The sequence below is a fragment of the Neodiprion fabricii genome, chromosome 7 (genome assembly GCF_021155785.1).
Source record: "Neodiprion fabricii isolate iyNeoFabr1 chromosome 7, iyNeoFabr1.1, whole genome shotgun sequence".
Lineage (NCBI taxonomy): Eukaryota > Metazoa > Arthropoda > Insecta > Hymenoptera > Diprionidae > Neodiprion > Neodiprion fabricii.
The window spans coordinates 22,259,560-22,283,414 of record NC_060245.1 but is presented as its reverse complement, the minus strand read 5'-3'; the positions used below and the strand labels follow the sequence as shown (position 1 = coordinate 22,283,414).

General features: G+C 42.4%; 2 protein-coding genes across 12 annotated transcripts in view; both read left to right on the top strand.

Moving 5' to 3' along the window:
• LOC124186098 (dystrophin, isoforms A/C/F/G/H-like) overlaps positions 1–23,855 on the top strand; it is a 315,823-nt gene that overhangs the window by 136,535 nt on the left and 155,433 nt on the right. For all 10 annotated transcript variants that reach the window (XM_046577471.1, XM_046577473.1, XM_046577472.1 and 7 more), the window contains 3 exons: positions 582–793; positions 1,378–1,532; positions 1,621–1,810. In XM_046577471.1, coding sequence (XP_046433427.1) covers positions 582–793; positions 1,378–1,532; positions 1,621–1,810 — 557 coding nt within the window. The remainder of the gene's footprint in view (positions 1–581; positions 794–1,377; positions 1,533–1,620; positions 1,811–23,855) is intronic.
• Positions 21,409–23,855, top strand: part of LOC124186120 (sialidase-like) — a 44,675-nt gene continuing 42,228 nt past the window's right edge. For both annotated transcript variants that reach the window (XM_046577534.1, XM_046577533.1), the window contains exon 1: positions 21,409–23,800. In XM_046577534.1, the coding sequence (XP_046433490.1) occupies positions 21,989–23,800 (1,812 nt within the window). In that variant the 5' untranslated portion in view covers positions 21,409–21,988. The remainder of the gene's footprint in view (positions 23,801–23,855) is intronic.

The following is a 23,855-nucleotide window of genomic DNA, read 5'->3' as shown; positions in this document are numbered from 1 at the left end:
CGTAATTCTAACTTTTGAGTCAACTTCGCAATTGTGCATGAAGCGTGCGTCGTATTCCATATACATGTATGCATACCTACGTACTGAAATGAAATAACAACAATAATCAGTGAAGTTACCCTATCCTCTAAAGTTCGTTATGTTAAGTTATATAAATTAAGACACCAGGCAAGTAAACTTTGCCTGTTTATATGTAGGCACATTATGCGCATAGCATACATATTTTCACGTTAATTATAACCACACTGTTAACGACAACTTTGCAAAAAGTGATGCAAAACATAACGTACCTTATACAAACATAACGGAAAAAAAGGTTAACACGTTTCCGGGGAAATAATTAACTCAAGTTTGAGCTGGGTATGTACAATGAAAAGATTTTTAGGGAAATTAGAGTTAGAATCTTATCTTTTCAAAGCAAATGCGTTTTTATTGTTTTCAAATTTGTATTTCTTCGATCACAAGCGTATAATCGTAATTGCTCGCCTGACGGAATAGGGAAATTTTTGAAATTTTGACAGTTTTTCATACTCTTCATACACTTGCTTTGACTTATATTGTTTTTCCCTTTCGGTTTTCAGTGACAAAGCTCCGGGAACACTGGGACGAGACAAATTCTAAGGTAATGCAGCGGAAAACGCAGTTGGACGCAATGCTGGGTGACAGTCAACGGTACGAGGCGAAACGTACCGAAGTCGAAGCTTGGCTAGCCAGAATGGAGACTCGACTTGAGAGAATGCGAGCCGTCGGTCACACCGCGGATGTACTCGAGGCGCAGCAGAGAGAGCAAAAGGTGAGTCCTTTTACCTCAATCTCGCTTCGGCATCGTGCAGTATTTTTACCCCCTTCAAAAATTACACCATCCCTTCCATTCTTCCCGATTTGAGACTAGAGGACATCTAGAAGATACACGATTTCCAATTTCATCGATCTACCGAGTCCCGAATTCCGATCGAAGGCGAGTGTCTCGTTTGAACGAGAAGAGAAGAGGAGTAGTGTAGGCTGGTTCTGTAACAAGATTCCTACTGCCGAACCTTACCGACATCTTCCCCAGACTCAAACCCTTCTCCGCGATGACGTTACAGCGATCGAAATCTGCTGTATCGACACGAAGGTCAAGATCGCGATACTTTACCAACAATTTTTACCGATCTAAGGTCAAAATCACGCTGCTTTACCAACTGTCATCCTCCTCTACCGACCGTCAAGGTATATCAGCTGTCGATCGCTGTGACGTCATTGCGGGGAGGGGTTTGAGTCTGGGTAAGATGTCGGTAAGTGGTGGTAATTGGAAACTTGTCACAGAACCAGCCATACAGATTGAACAGTATGCTCTGATCTAACACCCGTGTTTTCTTCTCGATATTTAATTCACAGTCTTACCACGTCGAGCTTCACCAGTACAAGCACCAGATCGAGTTGTTCAACCAGTTGACCCAGAAACTGATCGCCGTTTATCAGCAGGACGACACGACGAGGGTTAAGAAAATGACCGAGACGATCAACCAGAGATACAACAACTTGAACACGAGGTGAGAGCCGAGGTTTTCCTCTGCTTTTTAAATATCGTTAACCACGATCATTCCGAAATTTTATCCCATCTTCCTCACCCGCTCACAGCATCATCAATCGAGGCAAATTGCTACATTCCGCCATGAACTCGCTGCACAACTTCGACCGTTCTCTGGACAAGTTCCTCGCCTGGCTTAGCGAGGCCGAATCATCGATGGAGGGACTCGAGGCAGAGGCTGACAGGCTGGGTGGCAGAAGGGACCAAGGAGCGCTGAGGAGGCCGCAGCATCAGCTCAAGGTAGGTCGTGAAACACAATAAAAGTAAAAAAAAAAAAAGAAAATGGGGAAACAATTTGGTGGAAAATCATTTTCTTCGATAAGCAACGCGATCGTTTTATTGGATTGGGTATAACGAAGTTTCCTTTCGGATGATCGAAGGAGAGCGCCATCCACGCTGATAATCCATTGGAGCTATTCCCCCTCCTCCCCTCCGGCAATTTCGCCAATCAATTCGACCTAGATACGAACTCGTTACCTGCACTCTCGATTCGAAGATTTACTCTGTCGTTGATGATGAGATTATATCTCGGTGCCTCGTTCCGAGATGATCGACTTTCAGGATCAATCAAACGTTGGGAAAAGAGGAAAAAAAAATGTTTGAAAAAACTCCAGCACTTTTATATTTGTTAATTTGTGCCGATGATCGTGAACACGATTTAAACAACTTTACTACTATGAAATAACAATGATTTTGAACAAATTTATACCCAAATTAAGGTATGGAAAATTTGAAAAAAGATTTTGTGATTAGAATCTTACACCCGTATTCATAGTCCTTCCTTGAGGAACAAGGATTCCTTGTTCCTCATTTTACGTTTCATAGACCTTCCTCGACAGAATAAGGAGCCTTATCGGCCTCCTTCTTTCAAGGCAGGTCTCGAGCTTCCTTGAGGAAACCTTCGGCACTGCGATTGGCTGTTTCGTTTCATGAAGCCAACGCTTGCGCATGCGCTTGGCGTCTATGCGCTTATGACCCGTATGACGCGGATCACAGCCAGTCTATAGGTTAACTTCTTTGAGGTTATACACTCTCCTCAACCGACGCAACTTGACAATGAGAGCTACGCAGTTCAAGTTAGATTTAAATATAGCCGAGTGGCGCTTCGATCAGCAGTTTTACCACCGTAAGCAATCACATATCCCTAAATATGTCTTCCTTCTGGAAGGGAGAACCAAGTTGTCACTATGAAACGAGGACGCCTCTGAGATTCAAGGAAGCCTTCACAAAGGCGTCCTTTATCCTTGAGATAAGGAGGGACTATGAATACGGATGTTGGAAACTTTCAAACTCTGGTCTTCCTGATTCGATCCTTATGTTGTTAGACTTAATTTGTTCATCATAGTGGTTTTCACAGATCCCCCGAACAAATTATGTATATACTATAATTAAGTATACATTTGCGCGTTATAATCATGCTATTACGTAAGTTTTTTTTCAATGTTTTTCAGACAATTTACGAAGATCTGATCGGTAAACCAGATAAGTAAAAAAATATCAGAATCCGAACAAAAACACCAACATTTAATTGTTTTGAATGTTCTAATTACAAACCCTTTTCACAAATGGTTGATAATTTCACTTGTACCGTTCGAATTCATTCCGAATCATTTCTACTAGATAGTACGGATGTTTTTTCATTCGAGTTCAGCGTCATTGGTGCAAATAACACTGCTGGTGGTTTTTTAAACGGTTTTCCCACTTCTTAACTTTACATTCAGACTGCGTAGGTACCATTGATTCTTAATAAACGCTGATATCCTGTGTCTGCACCTTCCTACGGAATTTACATTTCTGCAGATTTCACGACTATACCTGCCACTGCCCTTATTTCACCTTCCCTTCCGATCTCTTCGCTGCTCGCCTCCCCCTCTGACTCGCTCTCCGTTTCTAACCATATCGACCAACATTTCCTTCTCCAGGTTCCCTTTCTTCCCCGGTTTCCCAGGTTCGGATTTACCCGGTTCCCGGAAACTTGGGTAGATACGCTGGTTGGTCGGCGCCTCCCGAACGTAGTTATATCGACCTTCCAGTTCTTCTTTCTTCTTTTTCTTTCTTCCCATTTTTCATCCCCTTGTATATTCTTTCTTCTGCAGTCCCGAGTGTTTGAACCTTCTGGAAAAAACACCGCGTCCGTCAAATTTTGCCGACTACGAGGAACAAAAAAAAAAAAATCGAAATCAAAATAACCTGCACTGTTTTCGGGGGAAAATGGAAGTAATATACTAAAAATTCTGTTCCAACGTTCAACGGTATTGTATTTGCTGTATCACTTATTTAGAGGAAAATATAACAGATCTCTACTCGTATTTGTAGATTCGTCATTGAATATAAATATTTGAAATTTCGCCAGGTATCGAATGGATTCCTCTTTATCGCTGTTATAGACATGTCTGTGTTTGAACTCCTTTCATTTGTTCTGACTTTTACCCGTGGAAAAAACAAAGGAGCGAAAGAGAGAGAGGAGCTGAAAAATTCATCGCCCGTTGTTTGATCTCGTTCCTGGCATAACCGATTTTCCGCAACCGTCCCAGACGTTTCCGGTGTTTTCAGGCATTTCACGCATCCACCCGTATAACTGCAATACCTACCATATCTATATTTTTTTCTCGTTCCTTCCTCAGCGCGTCTCGCAACTGAATGACAACAGATATTCTAGCTCGAAATCCTCTCCTCACCTAAGAATGGTACGTTACGTCGTATTTTGCAGTAAAACTTGTTGTCTAATGCACCCTAAACCGGCGTCACGATTTTCCATACGTGTTTTGAATCCTCTCTCCTTCTTTTGGTGCGGCATTAAAAAACCACATCAGGGAGGAGTGACGCACGGAATTGCAGAGGAGAGGGAAGGCGGGTGGGAGAACAGTGGAAAACGGCAAACGGAATCGAGGTAGAACTGTTTACGGGAAAATGATATCGACGTTGTATATACCTAAGAGAAAGCGAAAGGAACGGAAACAAAAAATGAGGTAAATACCCCCCACCCACCCACACAGACATACACACATACATACGCGAATACCGGAGTCACGGAAAAAGAGTAGAATAAGAAGAATTAGAAGAATGGGAAGACTCGAGGGTAGAAGTAGGGTGCGATTCTCCTACGGAGAAGAGGGCGAGGGATGATTTCGTGCGTCGGACACCAGCTGCATCTCAAAGCCGGGAGACAACTCGTTGAATAGCAAGTAGGCTGGTTGGTTGGTTGGTTGGTTGGTTTGGTAGGTTTCTGGTGGAAGCGAGGCGAGAGACACCGACGACGCCAGCTACGTTATTCCGTGAAATTTCCGAAGCCCCAACGGTGTGCGTTATACATATCTAAGTACATATACCAACACATATAATACATAGGTATGTATTATACCTATGTACATCTACACGTTTTGCTGAGGGTCGTACTTTGAAGTTGGGATAAGGTTAAGGAACGCGGCCTCGAGGTAGTGAGCCACTTTCCGGCCTTCTTATTCATCCTCTTCCTCTTGCTCTTCCTTATCCATATCCCGAGCGCCGCGCTGCCACCGACCCCCGATCGATAGAGGATCAAATTAAACGCTTTCACTTGAGCCCTGTGAAAACGTGAAAACTGACACATCTGTATGATGACATTCTTCACGCGTGGTTCCCAAGAGTTCAAAACAAGCAGCATCGTTTACCTCCCTTCGTTGCATCTTGAGTTTTTCACCTTGTCTTCTGTTCTCCGTTTTCTGCTTTATTACGTTTCAAAGCCACACTCTTCTCAGACGACTTCTACTACTCCCGGGTATTCACGAAGCCTAATGTGCGCGACAGTGATCTGTCTTTCTTATTGCCAGAATTTTGTGAGATAGGTATAATACATCCGAGGTTGGTGGGAGATATAGGAGGCTTTCGGGGTAATCCTGTGAGAATTTATTCGAAAGAATAAAAATAAAATAAAAACTTTAATAAAAACTTGGAATATATCCGCGGAGATAAGGGAAACAACGGAAACACCACTGTCGTCATTTTACGCTTTTATACTTTTATACCTCTATACCTTTTCTACATGGGGTATGTATAATTCTTATCCATCATACGGACAAAAGATTTTACTCCGAACGGTTGAACAAAGAAAAAGATCTAATCTCATTTTTTATTCATACTATATCATAAGCATAATTGGAAGTTGGGTAATGGATGGAAAATGAAGGCATGAATAATAAGTTTAAGAATTTTTTTTTACTGTATTGATTAGGCAAATTTCGCAGGGGATGAAAATTTTTGTTGACATATTGAAGTTTAACACTGTACCGAATTTTCGCATCAACGAATTGACAGTGAGATAAGAATTCCTTGGCCAATCTCTGTCTCAATATTAATTGAAAATAAAATAAAATAGAAACATTTGAAGTAAAGATCTATTTCGTAAGAAGCAGAATTAACAACTACGAATGTAAATCGTTTGTTGTTCATCCCCTCGATCACCCCTGCCATTTATCGAGTATTCAGTAATTCACCCCTGTCACCGTCATAACTATCTCTACCGTCATCATCATCATCATCATCATCATCATCACCACCATACGGTCAAATCCTTGGCCGTGAGTAAAATTCGATACGAGGCTAGATGCACCCGATCGAAGCCTCACGCGCATGCGTACTACGCCGATGTAGATGGCAGCAGCGTTTTGGACATCATACTTCGCGCGCAGGTGTCGACAACCCTTATTAGCCTGCCTGTTTCGCTCGGTCGGTAATAGCGAGCCCAGGTTTTACCTGGCCGCGGTTAAACCACCCTGAAACTTTACAGGAAGGAAGGTTTCCTCCCTCTGTCGGCAATCACGTGCCTACATTCTGCCTGAACGACATTGAACCACCCTCAAATCACACGAGGGCGGAAATCCTTCTGTTGTCGGTAACGCAGGGGGGTTGAAAATTCATGAAATTCTGTTCACCGTTACCGCGAGTTCACATTCCATTATTTCTTCCCTTTCTACCCTTATCTCGGTTATGCAGGGATCGAATCGATACGAGGTCTACCCCTTTTGACCGACAAATTATGCCGCCACTTGCTGGCTAAACGATAAGCCGTTATTATTCGCAGGGGTATAAAATACCCCGATTCGTTACCTGTTTTTTTTTTTTTTTTGAGAGCAGAACTTGTCTTAAACGATTTACAAAAAACTACTCGACTTGCCGATGAATGGTAAAAATTGAACAAACATCGCCAGAAGTTAACAATTGACATAAAAAATTTGTACACATTATATCGTATACTCATATATTCTTTTTATCGAAACATTTTTTCTTCTACGTACTCTTATCTCAATAATCCATTTTCCGTTTTGAACGTACAATGCTCGGAGGGCGAGTGATCCGCGTATTATAATTCTTGTGCTCCAGATTAAACCTGCGTTGATGAATTTCTACCCAACCCAGTTTCTCTCCCTTTCTCTCCATCTCTAGAATATCGTCGAGCGGAATATCAATTAAGCAATACTTTTGATACGTGCCCCGATTCGAGAAGAGTACTCGCGTACCTCGTCAACCTGGATTTGACCCAGATTAATTCCAATCCACACACGAGGTGTAAAGAATTCAATTCCGACGATGAGAAAATATTATAAAGATAAAGTTAGTAACGTTACTTCAACGATGCACGTTTAAGAAAAATCGTTACTTCGCACCCTTGGTAACTTTCGAAATTTAGTCAACCGTGACAAACAAAACGTACTCTTATTTTCAAAAGTCAATCCTTCGAAAGTCATTCTAAAATTGAGAAATAATGATTTTTCCCCTGACGTTTCGTTACGTTAACGTTGCTAACTTCACCCTGATGAAAAAAAATCACCTCCTCATATCAACCGAATACGGATGCGAATTTCCCAAATTATCATCGTCAAAATTTTACCTAGTTTCTGGCACATCTCTTTTGTATTTCTGCCCTCTTCCCAACCGATTCCATTTTCATTCGCAACTCTGATATATCGAAGCGTTAATTGACTGTTACCGCTTACGCACAAGCGTCTCGTTAAAATGCGAAACTGATTAGATCGTTAGGAAAGCGTAAAAGAAGAAAATAAAGTTTGCACAAAAAGTAAATAATAACGATAATACCAATAGTACAAGCTCAACAATTTTCATATCACGTTGCGGCAGTAGAGTTGAAAACGTGGCCGAGTTCGGAGGGTTGGGGTTGGGCTTGAGTTTGGGATAGCCTGGATACGGGATTCTCTGCACCTCATTCGAATTCATAGTCATGTGCGAGCATTAACGCGCTTCGCCACTGCACCCGGGACAAATATCTGGTTTCAACATGATTTTTGAATTAAATACACGCGATGAAACTCTAATAATAATAATAACAAATGCACACATACGTGAGTTGAAATTAAGCGCGTTTCAGGACGGTCCAATTTAACTTTTAACAAAGTAAAAGTAAATAAATGAATAAAAAAAAAAAAAACAAATCACGCTATTGTGCCCATAGGTTGATTTTTCAAATTTCTACAAAATCGCTGGAGCTACGGAAATTTTGTCGACTTTGAATCTTTCAATAATTCAAGCGGGCATTTAAAAATAATTATTATGATGGATGTTTTTGATAGAAAGAAAGAAAGACAAAAAAAATACCAGGAGTAACGAACAAATGTTTCGGTAAAAACTCGTCAGTCTCCTCGCTGCATTTATCGGTTCGTATTCTGTACAAGTATATAAGTATCCATATAGGTATACATAATTGCAAAACTATGGCGTTACGCCGAACTGTAGGGAATACCGACTGCACAGAGTATAAATTTACCGAGGTATCCGCAACGCCGAGCACGTTATAAATTGGTATTTAACGAAGATTAATTAAATTCCATCGGCATTTTACACATTACACATACATGCGTGAAAAAAAATTCTCGACATTCCATGTATGTGTGTTTATAATTTATAACGAGTGCTAATATACAGGAACGTATTAATATCGTACTTGCAATAATTATACCCTGTATGAAAGAACATTGTCGATGTATTAACCCTTTTTGTTACGCAATTCAGTTTTTTTTTTTTTTTCTTTTTTCTTTTTCCTTTTTTCAACACGGAAGTGCAATTATACTTTTCCTGTGGATTTTTTGACGTTGAATGCGAGTTTGACGTCAAGATTTAATTAAATTAAAAACAACCCCTAAAATGGGGTGAAAACAGGGTGAATTATCAATACATTGTTTTAGACAGTGGTCTTGAATCAGATTTATACGAATATTTATTTTTAGTTCGAAAACAGGCGCAGTCTCCAATAATATCTCTAGCACCCCTAAGGAGAGCGAAAACTACCCCCGTGCTTTGAATTTTGTAAATCTAACAGCCATTCTGATATCTCTGTTTGTCAACCAATGAATTTCGAATTACATTCACGAAAATAGGTTTTTTCAATTTATAACAATTACAAACAATCGTGGCTTCATAAAAAATCACAATCATTCCAAGGTTAAGTATTTATCTATCTGAAAATACAAAATACCTCAGAATTTTACATGGGTTGTAAAAGAAATGACAAAAACAAAGAAGAGAAAAGAAGAAAGGGTGCTACGAAAAAAACTACAGTGGCTTATGTGACTATAAGGGGGTTGAGTAAAGTTGAGATGAAAACGAAATGAAAAATAAAAACTAGCGGTTCTCTGTGTTTTTCGAACATTCATGCGGTGGAAAATGGGGACAACTTTTGTTACATCGGAGGGTGAAAACAATACGGTTAAAGATAAGGGTGAAATTTTGAACGTCAGGTTTAAACCGGCAAGACGATTACGTTCCGAACAGATGTCGCTATTCGTGGAAGGTGCTTCCACCACGATTTCACCGGCAGTACGAGCAGCGATTTTAGCAACGCTCCGGCGAATTCGCGGTACGCGTTTATATAACTGCGGTAGATCTATCTAACTCCGAGGGGGAGGGGGGGGGGGTGCGTTCCTCTGTAATATCCGCGTTTTCATCCCCCTTCCCTTGCAGATTTTCACCCTCAAACGTTGTGCATACACACAGACACGCAATCGTTTAATCTACGCCCGCATGACCGCGACTGAAATTTGCCGAACAACGTTCAGGATACGAGTAGAGAAGGGGAGAAGGGAGGGGGATGCCAAAGATTTTATCCTCATTCGGATTATTAATTTTTTAGGCAAAATTTGTCAAGTAGAAGGATCGCGACATCGAGTTCTCAAAATTCGATAATCTATTTTACAGAATTTTTAAATGTTCCAAGACGAATATCAAATTATAGAATCTTTGAGTGTTCTTAGGATTATTTCTTGGTTTTACAAGGCTGTTTCGGCTTCCATATTTCGACTTTCCAAATTTTGAAATACGTGATCGCGTTTCTGTGATATCGATACTTGGAGCTTTATTTCTTCTTATCCTTTTGTACAAAAATACTGTACGGTACGTATAGGAATATAGTTGTTATAATTTTTTTTTTTTTTTTCACACCGTCGCGTTGTTCAAAATATCGATTACGAAGAAACGAGCTTTGATAATTCGATTCGAAAACGAAAGTTCTGAGACTTGATTTTTCGTTTGAAATTTTATCGGAGAATTACTGCGTCGGAAACTTTGGCGACCTGTTTTTACGCCGTTCCTATATTTCGTACTAACAAGTCGAGAAGCGCGAGCGAATTGATCGCGACTAGTTTGCCGCTGTCGGCTGTAGGGGGAAATGATTTCGTTTACTGCTGCAGCAAAGTTTTCAAAGTTGATTCAAAGATTCGGAGAGCGGGGGAGAAAGAGGGACTGAACTCGTCTAGCGTGCAACTTGCGACTTGTCAGAACTTCTGTTCTAGACGCTGTTTAAGACCTTGTATAACCGATTTTCTGTCCTAGCTTTTGACATCCAACGAGTATGTTTACAAGGGCGGAAATGTAGTTGAATAAAATTTTTGAATCACCTGCAACGTTTCGTCCGATCTTAGAATTATTACGTACGTATGAGAATCTGAGAATCCAAGTATCAAAACCAAGTGAAATGTATTATTTTTTAAACGAGTGAGGTAAAAAAAAAATAAAAATAAAAAACGAATCAAAGAAAAAAGAATTGCCGACTATGGGAAAAGTTTTGATGGCGTTATAATTAATTCTTTGCGGTACAGCGTCTTATATATGAGACACCTTTTTTTTTTGAATCTGTTATTCATGGTTTATATTATTCAAGGAAAGTTGACGGGGGCTAGAAAAGTGGATCTAGGTAATGTTGGGTTTTCTGGGTCACTGAAAACAAATCCGACGTCAGAATTTCAAAATCGAAAACGGGGGATCCGATACGGCGAATTGAAAACATAAAAATTGATCCTATTCGCTGATATTAAAATTGCTCAGATCTGATCCCATTGTTGAAATCGGCGACCTCGACAACCCTTATATACCCAATTTCAGGGAATTTGACCACAAGCAAAGGTGTACGCTTGAAAGGGTTGAAAAACAAACCAAGGGCGAAAGTTTGGCGATTCTACAATCGATGAACTTTTCTTACGTAAGGAATGTTTGCCCGCAGCGTTGTTTCGATCGCCTCGAGTTTGTTTATTCATCAACCGCGTTGCAACCGGCAATAAGTAAAGGTATACGAATATCCTGGCGGACGACGTGCCTGCTTGTTCTGTATTACGTATACATAATTCCGAGGATAAGGTCCTGGAGGTAGCCTTCGTGGCAAACTCTCGGTATATCCCACCGGACTACTCCCGAGAGCTAGTTGACAAGAGGGGTGGTGGGATGGGGTGGAAAAACGGAGGGGAGGGAGGAACTTCCGGTCGAGAATGCGGGACAGGCCTTTGGCTATTCGACTAAAACTGGGATACAAACGTCTCGCTGAACCCAAACTTTCTACCCACCCACCCCAACCCCACTTTATTCAAATTCCACCAAGGAATTCTCACATTAGAGGGAGGAAAACATCTTTTGCGGGTTCATCCCTCTCTTGCCTCTGCTCGTGTCACAGGACCTTGGGAACGCCGTGTGATGCTTCTATATTTTTCTCTCCGCAGTGAAATTGAATACACCAAAAAACAACCGCTCTGACATTCACTTTGTATACTACTTTGTTTGGTGTGTTTTTTTTTTTGTTCTTCAACACGCGGAGTAGAACGAAAAAGGGATGCGAATAAACTACACAACGGCCGATGTTCGTGATCCACTTTTTAGTCGTTGTTGTTAGGGATAATCAACCTGCACGGTTTTGCAACTATACACCCACCTTATTGGCTTTTTGCTTTGTGCTTCCGTTTTCACTCGTCGATTTAATTAAATTCATCGTTACACGGCACGGTAATTGATGATTTTCATTCCCGCTTTCAGGAATCTCTGATTGTAAATATCTTTATCGATATTTGCTACCGAGGTATGGAAGAAAAATGAAAAACTAAAACACTGTACGCTGAATAACGAACCTAAAATATACGAAATATTTTCAATCTTTAACAAGGGAACTGAATTTATAATCGATGATAGTTCAATGGATAATATTTCACCATTTCTTTTTCCGAATTTTAGCAAAGTACAATTTTTATACAATATCACCGTTCAAAGTTACACGTGTAACATCGTAACGTGTGTTACCATAACATTTTACAACGGCGTTGACTTTTCATCGAGATTCATTTACGTAGATTACAATTAACCGTTAGTTTTTTCATTTACAAAAAAAATCTTGAGAATAAAATTTGAATTTTATCGTCACACTCGTAAATAACAATGACACGCATATCGTAACGAAATCAGCGTCGTTTGCCAAAAAGCTCCTTATATTTCTAGCAAATTTTGTCTTCGCCGGTGAAAACGTTCCTGCGAGGCTGCCATTCGAACCTCTCACCTAGCAGACATTGACGTATCGCGAAACGTGTAACCCGAGGCAATACCTAGGAATTTTCACTTAGGTATTCGCACTCCCGTGTGTTCGTGCGTCCCATTCTGACATCAGTCGTAACTGTCGTCGCTTCTATTCCCCGCATCATCCTCCACCCTCGCATGGCTCATTCCTTTATAATCCTACTGAGATTTTGCACAACTGTAGACGTATCGGTTGGTTCGATGTAACACCGGACGTCGCAAATTTTTTGCTCGGCGAATTATAACGTTTTTCATTTTTCGCGAACGAATCGTCATTGGTTGAAAAGAAACTGGAATCAATAGATTAATGTTAGCTAGTCAGTCTGAAGAACTATTGGAAAGAAAAATTTCAACGATTCAGAATATTCGCATACTCGTTGAGAGATATTGATTTTATTTTTTTGATTGTTTGTTTCTTGATAAATAAATAAAAAGAAAAAAAAAGAAACATGTTCTTTATCCTACGGGAAAACGGTGTTGGAATATAATTTTAACTTGCGTTTAATATTGTCGCGTATAACCTGTAATCTTGAAACAGCGATTCGGCGTTTGAGTTTTACTTGAAACATAGTTTAACCAGGTTTTGCAGCCAGCCAGCCATATCCGGGTCTAGTCGAGTACTACTCAGGCATTCGTGATGTAGGTATAAACTCGATTATTTCTATGGTACATCAAAGTCACGGCGTGTCGTCTGTTTCTCTATTTCCTTGTTACGTTTCTTGCTGCAAGTTCACTTATTGCACGGTCGGACAAAAGTTTGGCGCATTATACTTAACTCGAGTTAAAATTCGCAAAAACCCGTGTAATCGTAAAAGGAATAATAGTCAAAATGACAAAAAATAATTAATATTCGATTGAACCGATTATTTTTCCTCACAATCGGTTTTTGTTTTTCACTCCCGTTAACTATGCGACACGATATCAATTTACGTGATTGCAGTATCAATTATTATCATTATCTTACTTGACTACTTTCACATGAAATTGAAAAATATTTTGAACGAAACTATAAATCATTAAAAAACTTTTCCGCCATTAAGACTACCCACTGAAAGTTACCAAAATTTGCTGTCAAATGTACCGTTTCAAAAAAATACGAAATAATTTATCAATTTGATTATTTATTTCTTTTGGACTCGATTAATCGATGCATCGATTATTTTTAGCTTAGTGGTCATCGCTAGGGCGAGGGCTATAATTTAAAAAAAAACGGCAGGTTAATCAGTCTCGGTTTCGTGTTTTTAAAACCTATCGGCTGTAATTTATTATCACACGTTGGTCCGGCGCGAAACTGTGCAGGACTTTTTTCCCCGTAGAATTGAAAACGTGCCTGTGTGTGTTTTTGTTTCGTTTTTTTTTTTTCTTTTTGTCTCGTTTTTTCGGTCACTTCTTTCCTCCTTTTCGCCTTTTTTCGTCATCCCTCCCCGCTTTCACATAGAAATTGCAGATCGTTCGTTCGACGTTCCGCGACCATATGGCGGCGGGAGAGTTTATTGCCGGAGTTGTGACCTACGAGGCGCGGCCAGAGTGACTCGATTCAACTGCAAGAGCGCGGATTCGCGAAATCGTATAACCCGAGAGATAGAAAGCGCGAAATCCTATATCCATATATTCTGCATCGCAACTTCAAACATACATATACCGGATTAAAACGTCCCTCTGTCACTGTTTATTATAATTTACAACAGTTGACGGTATGTTTCATACTTTGGTTGTACAATTTATTTTCTTTTTTTTTTTAAAGAAAAAAGAGTATCCAAGTACGAATTGTTATACTATAACGTAGTAAGAAAGTTGTTTGAAACATACTTACCTTCATTTCTTAACTCGTCGTTCGGACCATCCACGGGCCGTTTCATTTTTTGCGAAAAATACAGAAACAAATTCGATCTTCAAAAATTGACACGACGATAAAATCACACAGCGGCCACACACTTGGAAAATCTGTGAAACCTGGAAATCTTAGGGTGTTTTTAATTTGTTTATAGAAGAATCTGAAAATATCAGTTTACCGTCATGGGAATTAGAAACGATTTTTTTTAGGTAACAAGTTTACTTTTTTGTCGTTGAAATAAGAAATTGGCTTAAACGGACTTTTTTCTACTTGATATTTTTTTCAATTTCAATTGAATTTGAACCAAATATAGAGTTAATAAGTTGAACGATTTAGGTTTTAGTAACTTGTACTAAAACTAGGTTTTACGAAAACCAGTAAATGTCTTGCAACTATTTTCCCAAAAATTTGTGGCCACCCTGTAATCGCGAAATGATTAAAACAATATCGACACCATATTGAGCACAAGTTTTACCGTTTATAAAAAAATCTCTGCACTTGGTAATTTGACGAAACTTACGCGGCTGCGAGATGTAAAATCTGGAGGTGGCAGTTCGAGCTTTATAAAGTTGAGAAAAAAAAAAAAAAACGATGACGTTTAATTCAGTGCATCGTCGTGCTTTTACCCTCACGAAAGTCGTCGAGTTGATTGTGTTACTTGTATGAAATAGTTAACATACCCTGAGCTCGGAAATATGTGGCATATTATACCCGCCTGTGTTGGATCGGTCTCGAGGTAAATTCCCCTCCCCCCCCCCCTTTTTTTTTTCCTTCTCCGGAAGCTCCAGGATACCTTTTACCCATCTAACCGGAAGCCTGTGCGCAGCTAGCCGACCATTCGAGTTATTCGCTCGACCCTCGAAACTCCTCGGACGTCTCTCTGTCGTATGAAAAATCCCCGGAGTTCCAGCTTCGATTCTTCGCGAGCTTACTCGTAGAAATATTTTCACAAATACTTACCCAGTAAAAGAGGAATCTCCCGGCATCCTGAAAATACCGGGAGAAATCTCTACGTTTTACGTATATTCATCGGGGTGTTAAAAAAATTTCAGAAACGATATCTAAATTTAATTCAAGGGTGCAAATTCGCACCCTCCGAACCGTAGAGAATTTATTTTATTTTTTTTTTTTCTCATCTTGTTTCATCCGTAAGTCAAGGTTGATATTTATTGGACATAAGATAACTCTCCGATCTATTGACTTTGGAAATTTTCACGGTTTTAATCAACCCGCGATTCGACGGAATTATACGCATTCGTTGCGTAATTGAACGAGGGGATGTATTTTCGGAGATTTATCAACGAACGAAAAAACATACGGATTAACTGGTTTCCACGGAATCGAACGGTAAATTGTCCGTCCGTGGTTCCATTCTTTACATCAAGCAGCGGCAGCAAGCAAAATCCTCCTCGTTGTCACCGGTGTTATACCGCAAGCGGAGAGGAAATGAAAAATTCCAAACGACCTGTTTTCTTCGTTCTTCTTGCTGCAGTAATAAGGGTGCAGGTAACACCTGCCCGCGTTTATATGTCCGAAGAATTTATGGGAGACTGGGTACTTTTTCTACCACGATCAGACGATGTGTACGTATACTCGCAATCGATGCTCTCAGATGGATGGAAATTTTGAAAATTGAATCGTACATGTCAGAACGGTCCTTATTTGGAGCGTTGACGAAGTTTCGCCCCCTCCACCAAATCAACTTCAAACAATTCAAAAACAATTGCCTTATTTTTTCAGATCTTTATCTCAACTCTAAGATAGTAAACACTTTTTTTCACGGCATATGTTTTATTGTAAAAGTAATAATGTTCCAAAAAATCTGTAACTGCGAGGTTCTGGTGGGCACTAAGTGCTATTATGTGGAAGAAAAAAAAGTTTTTCTCACGTTATTTCCATAAGAAACTTCGCAATGCGGATACTATCTTAGAGTTGAGATAAAAATTTTAGAAAATTAGGCAATTGTTTTTGAATTATTTTGAAGTCGGAGCGGCAAAAATTCGTCCACACCCTAAATAAGGACCATCCTAATATACATATATTTTTTTTTTTTTGTTGTCTTTATTTTTTGCGCGGCTTTATTATTTCTACGATGTATCTGAACCAGGGAAAGTTTTATTCCGAAAAACTTGTCTCTCGCGATTTGACCTTTTCGGTTTTTATCGTTACGCAACGCTTATATTGACCCGTGTCATTTGCTGGGCACTAGAGCTCACCCTGGAATTTGGTAGGATACAAGCTGCTTTTGCTGCCTGTCGAACGTTTTAATCAAGCATTGCCTTTCAAACGTTTTCATCCTGTACCTACGCGCGGGAGGCAGCGTCAAAGTGATTTTTTCGAAGTCAGGCATTTCTCTGAGCAGCCTATAACAAATCTGGGCTGAAAAAATTTTTCATTTTATTTCTATTTATTTTCTTTTCTCCTCATTTCTCTTTCCCCCCCGATATTGATAGCTCTCTCTCTCTCTCTTTCTTCGATTACGCGCTCGCGCGTGAAAGAATTTCGAATTAAACATGTCCTTAGTCTTGATTTTTAAATCCAGGTTCAGAATCTCCGATTTCGCGAATGACGGATGAACAAAGGAGAAAATCTCCTAGACTTTTTTTCGTTTCGTCCAATTTCGATTAGATTTCACACGGTTGTTGATAAACTTACCGTTTAATATATTTAATATACCATCGGAAATACGCGGTTACGTCGGTCTATCTACCCTTCACCTCGGAGAGAAAAAAGAAAAGAAAAAAAAAAAAAAGAAGAGAAGAGAAGAGGAAGCAAAAAGTAACAGAGGCTAAAACCCCGAGATAGCCTCTTGCTTTTGCAACCTTCTACCGTTACAGTTTCTCTGTCAATCATAGATAAGAGTCGGCAGTTATCACTATCCTAACCTGAACCTCGGAAGAACTTCTGCCCGGTGGTAACTGGTCATTTTTCCTTTTAACGGTCAACTGTGCCCGAGAGATAAAGTCCGGCTTATTATTTTCCTCCGGTATCAAAATCGTCTGTTATATTCATTTTATCTTTATTTCCTCTTCTTTTCCCTTTTCACATTTCTTTTCTCTCTTACTTCCGGTACATGTATAATATGTACGTGGAGAATTTTCACATTCGCATAAATGTTTATAAATATGTGGGCATTGTTTTCGCTGTAGTTTAATTATTAGAAGTCTAAAAAATGGAAGAGAGAAAAAAGAGAATTACTCGAACTTACAGACTTGCTTTTTTTTTTTTTTTTCTATATCTTTTTTTCGAATCAGACACATGAAAGCGATGCGATACTCGCGAGTTATTTACGCGTCCTTTCGCGCGTGCCAAGTGGAATTCGCGAGACTGCTTAATTTTCCTGAAAAATTCCAAGCACCCAAAAGTCCCCTCTTACTCTTCATACTCCCCCCCCCCCTCTCTCCATCTCTCTCACTCTCCTTACCCTCTCTCTTTCACACTCTTCGTCGAACTGCTAAGTGGAGAAAATTTGATGAATCGTCACGATGAAACTCAAAAGGATTCTCATCCCTGGAAGAGGAAAAGGGAGGGTGGAAATATAACCTTCGATCTCTCTTCACTCCGCCGTTCTTTAAACTTGCAGGCATTTCCAGGCTTTCCTTTTTTCATTTACCTTTTACGCTTGTCTTTATTATATTTATTTTTTCGCCAGGTTATCATTGTCGTAAATTCCACAAGGCACTTGTTCTTCGCAATATGTTATCGAGGAATCTTTAGAATTTATTTTCTTCATCGTTTCTGTAAGAAAAATGAAAATTTACAGATATCAGTATATATCATGAATATCGAGTCATGACCAAACTAACATCACGTTTTATCTCCTTTTTACAGGTAAGGAGAATACTATCGATCGACTCGTTAAACGTTAAACGTAAGGTGGTGGAAAACAAATCCGACCGGTTTAGTTCGGTAAGTAAAACAAACGCAACGCGTAACACGTGCGTAAAATATGTACCTACATAAAATTTTCTCGGATGGCGATAATAACAATATTGTATCCGAGTAATTTAATTTTGATGATTGATGACCGCGAGACGTAGGAAAAGTTTATCGTTTTTGGAAACTCACTCCGCATCCGACTTGAGAACAAATCGTAAAGCTCCGTCGGATCAGTATAGATATAGACGAAAGAGACTAGGAGGAGAGAAGTCGATACAATAATTGATAGATTAGGGAAAGGCGGCTTTCGGGTTATGGATTATTAAATAGCTGCCACACCGTCGTTCTCTCGCTTGCTCTTCGGGGCTGCTAACCCATATTTCACCGGCAGCACTTACCTACCCCCGAGCTTTTCGTCTCGTTCCTTCCTCCTCTCCGCCCGCAAAGCCACTCTCCGCCCTTCTCGCGAAAAAATACACTCCTACCGGGCCAGTTAGCCCGCGTTGCGGGTTGGCTCGATCCGTATCTGTGTCGCCTTCACCACCAAAGGTTCAACCTTTACATCCCCACTTTCCTTACTTTTCCTCGTCGTCGTCGTCCTCCTTCTCGTGGCTGGTCCGCACAGGCGCTTTTAAATGTATCGCGAAAATTCTTCGTCTACTTCTTCTTCATCTTCATCATTTTCTTCATGTTATTTATATTCGTCCTAGGCTGCGACAAGAAAGTCGCGAACCTTTATTCTTGCGATTTTTCGGGTTAAAGGTGAAACTGTGCGAAAATTACGGGGAAAAAAAAAGACGAAGAGGTAAAAGAAAGTTTCTACCGCACCGGCTCAACTTCCGGTTAATTCTTCGTTGTTTCGTGTATGGTACAAATTTTTTTCTTTTTTTTTTTTTTTTGTCTTAATTTTATTTCAACACAATCGCGGAGTTGAGTTACGACCGGTGGATGCATTAACTGAACATAGTAAAAAAAAAAAAAAAACTTGAAATGGAAAAATTAGACAAAGGAGAAAAAACGAAAGAAGAACAGCAAAGAGTAATAGTGATAATGGGAATAATAAATTTGAAAAACCCGTGACTCGCATTATTCATGACCGAGATCAAAAGCGGAACGGTGTTGAAGAAAAATGCAGTCGTAGAGTATACTCTCTCTGTCTCTCTCTCTCTCTCTCTCTCCTTCTATCTTACACCTCGGCTAGTCTTTATTAAGCGACAACGTCGTCGTCGGCATGGTTCTCCGCTTGGCGAAATTCAAAAACGTGCCGGACCCCCCATTGTTTTTCTCCTAGCCCATTATACTTTACCCCTTTCGCTCCTCAAGACGGTAAAATTAATTCGGGACAATCGAGCTGTCATGTACGGACGTTGCTGGACTATCCTCCTCGTGCTTCTCGAAAAAAAGAAAGAATAAGAGAGATTCCCGAGTTGATAGCCAATTTGGCAAACGTCTTGGGTATAAACCAACCCCCGCTGCACGCCTTCCGACAATTTAGTACGACCCCTGATATCGATTTTATTGATCGAGTATACAGCTTACTAATTCCCCTCTGGCGTAATATCAATTCATAATGTTAATTACACACGGGGTATTTTCAGACACTATTAATACGGACTAGGCAACCGCTATAGATTCAAATCTTTCCCCGTTTAATAGGGAAGGAAAAGGAAGAGTAAGAGACCTTTCAACACGTACGGTATTGAAATTTTCCAACCTAGTGCAATGTTTCCGGAAATTCCTCACGAGCAAGCTGTTACTGAGGCTTTAATTCCATTGGTTCTCGAGATGTCGCTGTCACAAGTTCCGTTCGAAAGAGGACCGACTCTACTTTCCGCACACTTTTCCCTACCTGGTGTAAAGTTAACTTTAATTGTGACGGAAAATGAAAGTAAAGTAGCCTCGCACGAAGGTTGAGGCACACCATCGCGGAATCAATACCGCGTTGTATATACTTTAACTAATAATAGCAGGGAAGAGGGCTGCTGCTGGCTGGAGCAAGTTTGAGATACCGGATTTATTATTAGTGGCGTGTACACCCGACCTGCGAGAAGTGTTTTCTCGGACCTGAAACAAAATTAGAAAATCGTATCTCGAGTGCATTAACTTTCCTACACATCGCCGTCTATTCCACTGCACTTATCCTACGTACGAACACAGACAGAGACTCAGCGTCAGTCGGGATTCCGAGGTCAGACCACCGGAAAGCAAAGGTGCAGTTGGATATGTGGAAAAGCCTTTTTGCCGTAGTATCGCATCGTTGGGACAGGTCGCGGGTAGGTATCCAGTCCAGCCTAGCGCCGAGTTGGGATAGGTTGGAAAGTCCGTGCGCATGGGAAGTTATTAAATAAGTTTTGACGCCACTGAATGCTTGATGTGGAAAGTTTGACCATAGCTCCGGAGTGTCCCGGAGTCCAGAATCTCGGGATATCGGGATACAACGTCACGGGGGCAGAAGGAGGCCAGAGACTAGTAAAACTTGTGCCATTCCAAAGGGTATAAATAATGTGTAATGTCGTGGGTTACATTCAGCACTCCGGGTTGCAAAAGGAGTGCCTTGATTTTTGAAGAAAAAACAAATACTTTGCCGTGTGGTTAAAGTTCGGCTTCGAAATTAGGTCTCATCGGTGTGGATAGGTCACGAATCGAAGATTCCAAGTTTTGTAAACCATCGCGTTACATTCGCACGTGAGCTAAGTAAACATGAACACATGGCAGAACATTTACCGTATCACAATGACCACTTGGATCGAATTGCCAGCTGGATCTCTCGGCATATGTAAACACACAGCTGACACACACACAAACCTACAGACGGATACATATCATCGGTCAGGTCTGAAACAATAAACGAATACCTACCGCCGAACAATTCTCGATTTTCGTTCGCGGTTAATCACCGACCTAGCAACGCTCAACCATTGGCAAATAGGAGGGGGGGAGGAAGCCCAGCCAAGCCTCGGCGTCATCTTTCCGCGGATGTTGCGCGCTGGCAAATGCCAGAGGGCACGGTTTGCGTATGTTCACAGTGTCTTCACTGTGCGTAGGATGAGTGGGTGTGTGTGTTGGAGGATGGTCCGTCAACGTTGAGTTTCGGTGCCCGCGGGAGATTCACATTGGGGGTGTTGGTACCGGAGCACGGCTTGCGAGAGAGACAGAGATAGAGAGAGAGGGAGTCTACGCTGGGGAGAAATGCTACGAGGCGTCGAGGTGCGGGACGTACCGGCGCAAGCGTCCTTCCATGCCGCCGACGCCGCGGCGTCGTACCGCCGAGCGTCCCCGTGTGCCATCGGAGCACGCCACTCCGCCCCCGGCAGGTCCGGAGACAGTTTGCGGTATGAAATCGAGACTGGTTCGGCGTGGTCCTCTGACGCCGGGTCCTTGAGAGGAGCCTCCGAGGCGTCGCGTTATAGAAGCGCGAAGTGTCGGTTGCATGCTCTCTCTCTCTTGCTCTCTCACTCTGTCAATCCTCATCTCACTTGCCGCGGTAACTGCGACGAGGTGTTTCGTTTCCTTGGTTTGTTGTTGGTCTGTTTGTTTATCCGATCATCTTTGCCGCGGGAAGAAATCAAAGGGATAGTATTACCGTTAAATGTGCCGTTGATCGCGATGTTCGGCTGAACCAACGAGGAAATCGGAGCAACAGAAGTACCAAGAAGGATAAGAAAAGGAAGAAGAAGTGACCGAAATGATGGTCAGTTTTTCCTCGGTTGGTAGCGAGGAGCTCTCGATTTACGTGGAGGAGTGACCGTGGTCGGTTGGACAGTTGGAGTTTGGCGGAAACTGCGTCTCGATGGAAGAATAGAGGAGCGCTGGTGGTCGAGTGCCAAAGAGATCGCGGAGGAAGGAGAAGAGTCGAGAAGATAGTACAAAATTAAGGAACCAAGCCGCAAATGGGCGAGCCGGCGTCTGGCCCACCGCCGCAGTCCAACGGTGGTGTTAAGCAAAAACCAACCAGTCTTAATCTAGGTTTGGGTCCGTTTTATCGGGGCGACAACGCCCGCGGCACGGCGCAAACGACAATAACCAATGATCGCAACCTCCGGCACATCACCGGGAACAACCGTTCCTCTCGTACAATATCCGTTTCTAATTCGGGAGAGCAGTTACCCGCCGTTGGTAACACCTCGGGAACCCAGGGACATCATCATCAGCAGCAGCTCGCATCCTCCCGGCTTCCATCCGCTACCGGCATTCCTCCTTGGGGTCTCTCCGAGGAGTCCGAAACCCTCCTCGAGCCCCATCCTCCGCCACCACCAGCCCCGTCAGCTCACACCCCAACGTCCCGTAGCGGAAGAGCCGGTCCGATCGGTCTCCGAAACGGCGGATTGCCCGCGGCTTCGTCGACCGGTCAGCTGCCCGCCCGGAGTCCGAATCACGGTAACTACAATGGGCACGGGTTCTCGCTCTACACACCACCAGCCCCGATTCCCGGCACAGGATCATCCTCGTCTTCGTCAGGCGCAAGCAAAGTTCGCGGCCTTTCCAACGGCCTACCAAATTCATCAGCGAGACGTCCTTCTACTATTCCCGTATCCGCTTTCTGCCACGGAGTCGGGTTCCAGTTCGGTGAGCCACCACCACCATCCGCACCAGCCAGGGCCTCTTCTCCGTCAGCACCAGTTTCTCGGCTATCAGCCGCACCGGCAAACGGACATGCAGGCACCGTTTCTCCAAGTCCATGTCAGGCCGCCAACACCGAGCCAGTACTTCGCCGACCGCACTCGACAGTTTCAGGCAATGCCGCTCTTGCCGCCCTCGGTTATTCCCGGGACTTCGAATCCGCCGGTGGCGTTTCCATGGCCGGGGCAAGCCTCGTCTCGTCATCGTCAAGCTCTTCCGCACCATCGTCGCAGTCCTTCTCCAGGCACGTTATGCCACCAAGCGCAATGTGGAACGGTCAGCTGCTTCATCAGCCCCTGCCTCGACGGCCCCACAGCATCGCCGCAACTCCAACAACCGCCGGTCCAGCTTCTTCCTCTGTTCTATCTCTCGCCCCAGCACCACCGGCCAATTCATCATCAGCTCGTACACCGGGAGAGCCAATTCAGTGGGGTCCGTCAGGCATGGTCCTCCACCAGCCCGTGCCTCGTCGGCCTTTTGCAGCCGTCCAGCCTCCGGCCCAACCCCAGCCTCCGACACCGACAACGTCCCTGAGTGTGCTCGGTAATCCGGGCAACTCGAACACCTGGAGTGCCGGGGGTTCCCACAGGCCGAGACCTCACAGCATCGCGACCACTCCTCAAGGCTCGGCCATGGCCCCAGCTTCGCCCTCCGACTCCGGTTACCGGTCGCTTCCCTCCGCCTCGAGCGATTATCAACTGCTCAAGTCGCCCTCTCAGACCCAGACGAACTTTGCTCAAGGTCAGCAGAACCAGAGCGCCGCCCGACGACTCTCGCTTCCGTCGGCTCAGACTCTTCTTCGCGTCACCGCCCCAAAACCGAGTCCCACTTTTCACGGTTTACCCTTCAGGCCGTTCACCTGCGGCCTCTCGCCTAACGGCAATCCCATATTTCTCGGCTGCACTCATCTTCACGGTCCCGCTAACAGGGTGGCCACTCCTGTTACCAGCCCCGCTAAATCGCTCACCACTTCTCAGGCCATTCAACAACTCCTTGCTCAGCCGAGAAATGGATTTAAGATTGTTGACGATAAGGTTTCACTCTTCATTGAGATTCTTGACACTCAGGAACGCTTTGCCAAGGTCAGTATGTCACTTTGCTTATTCGTAACGAACTCGTCTTTATGTATAGGAATAA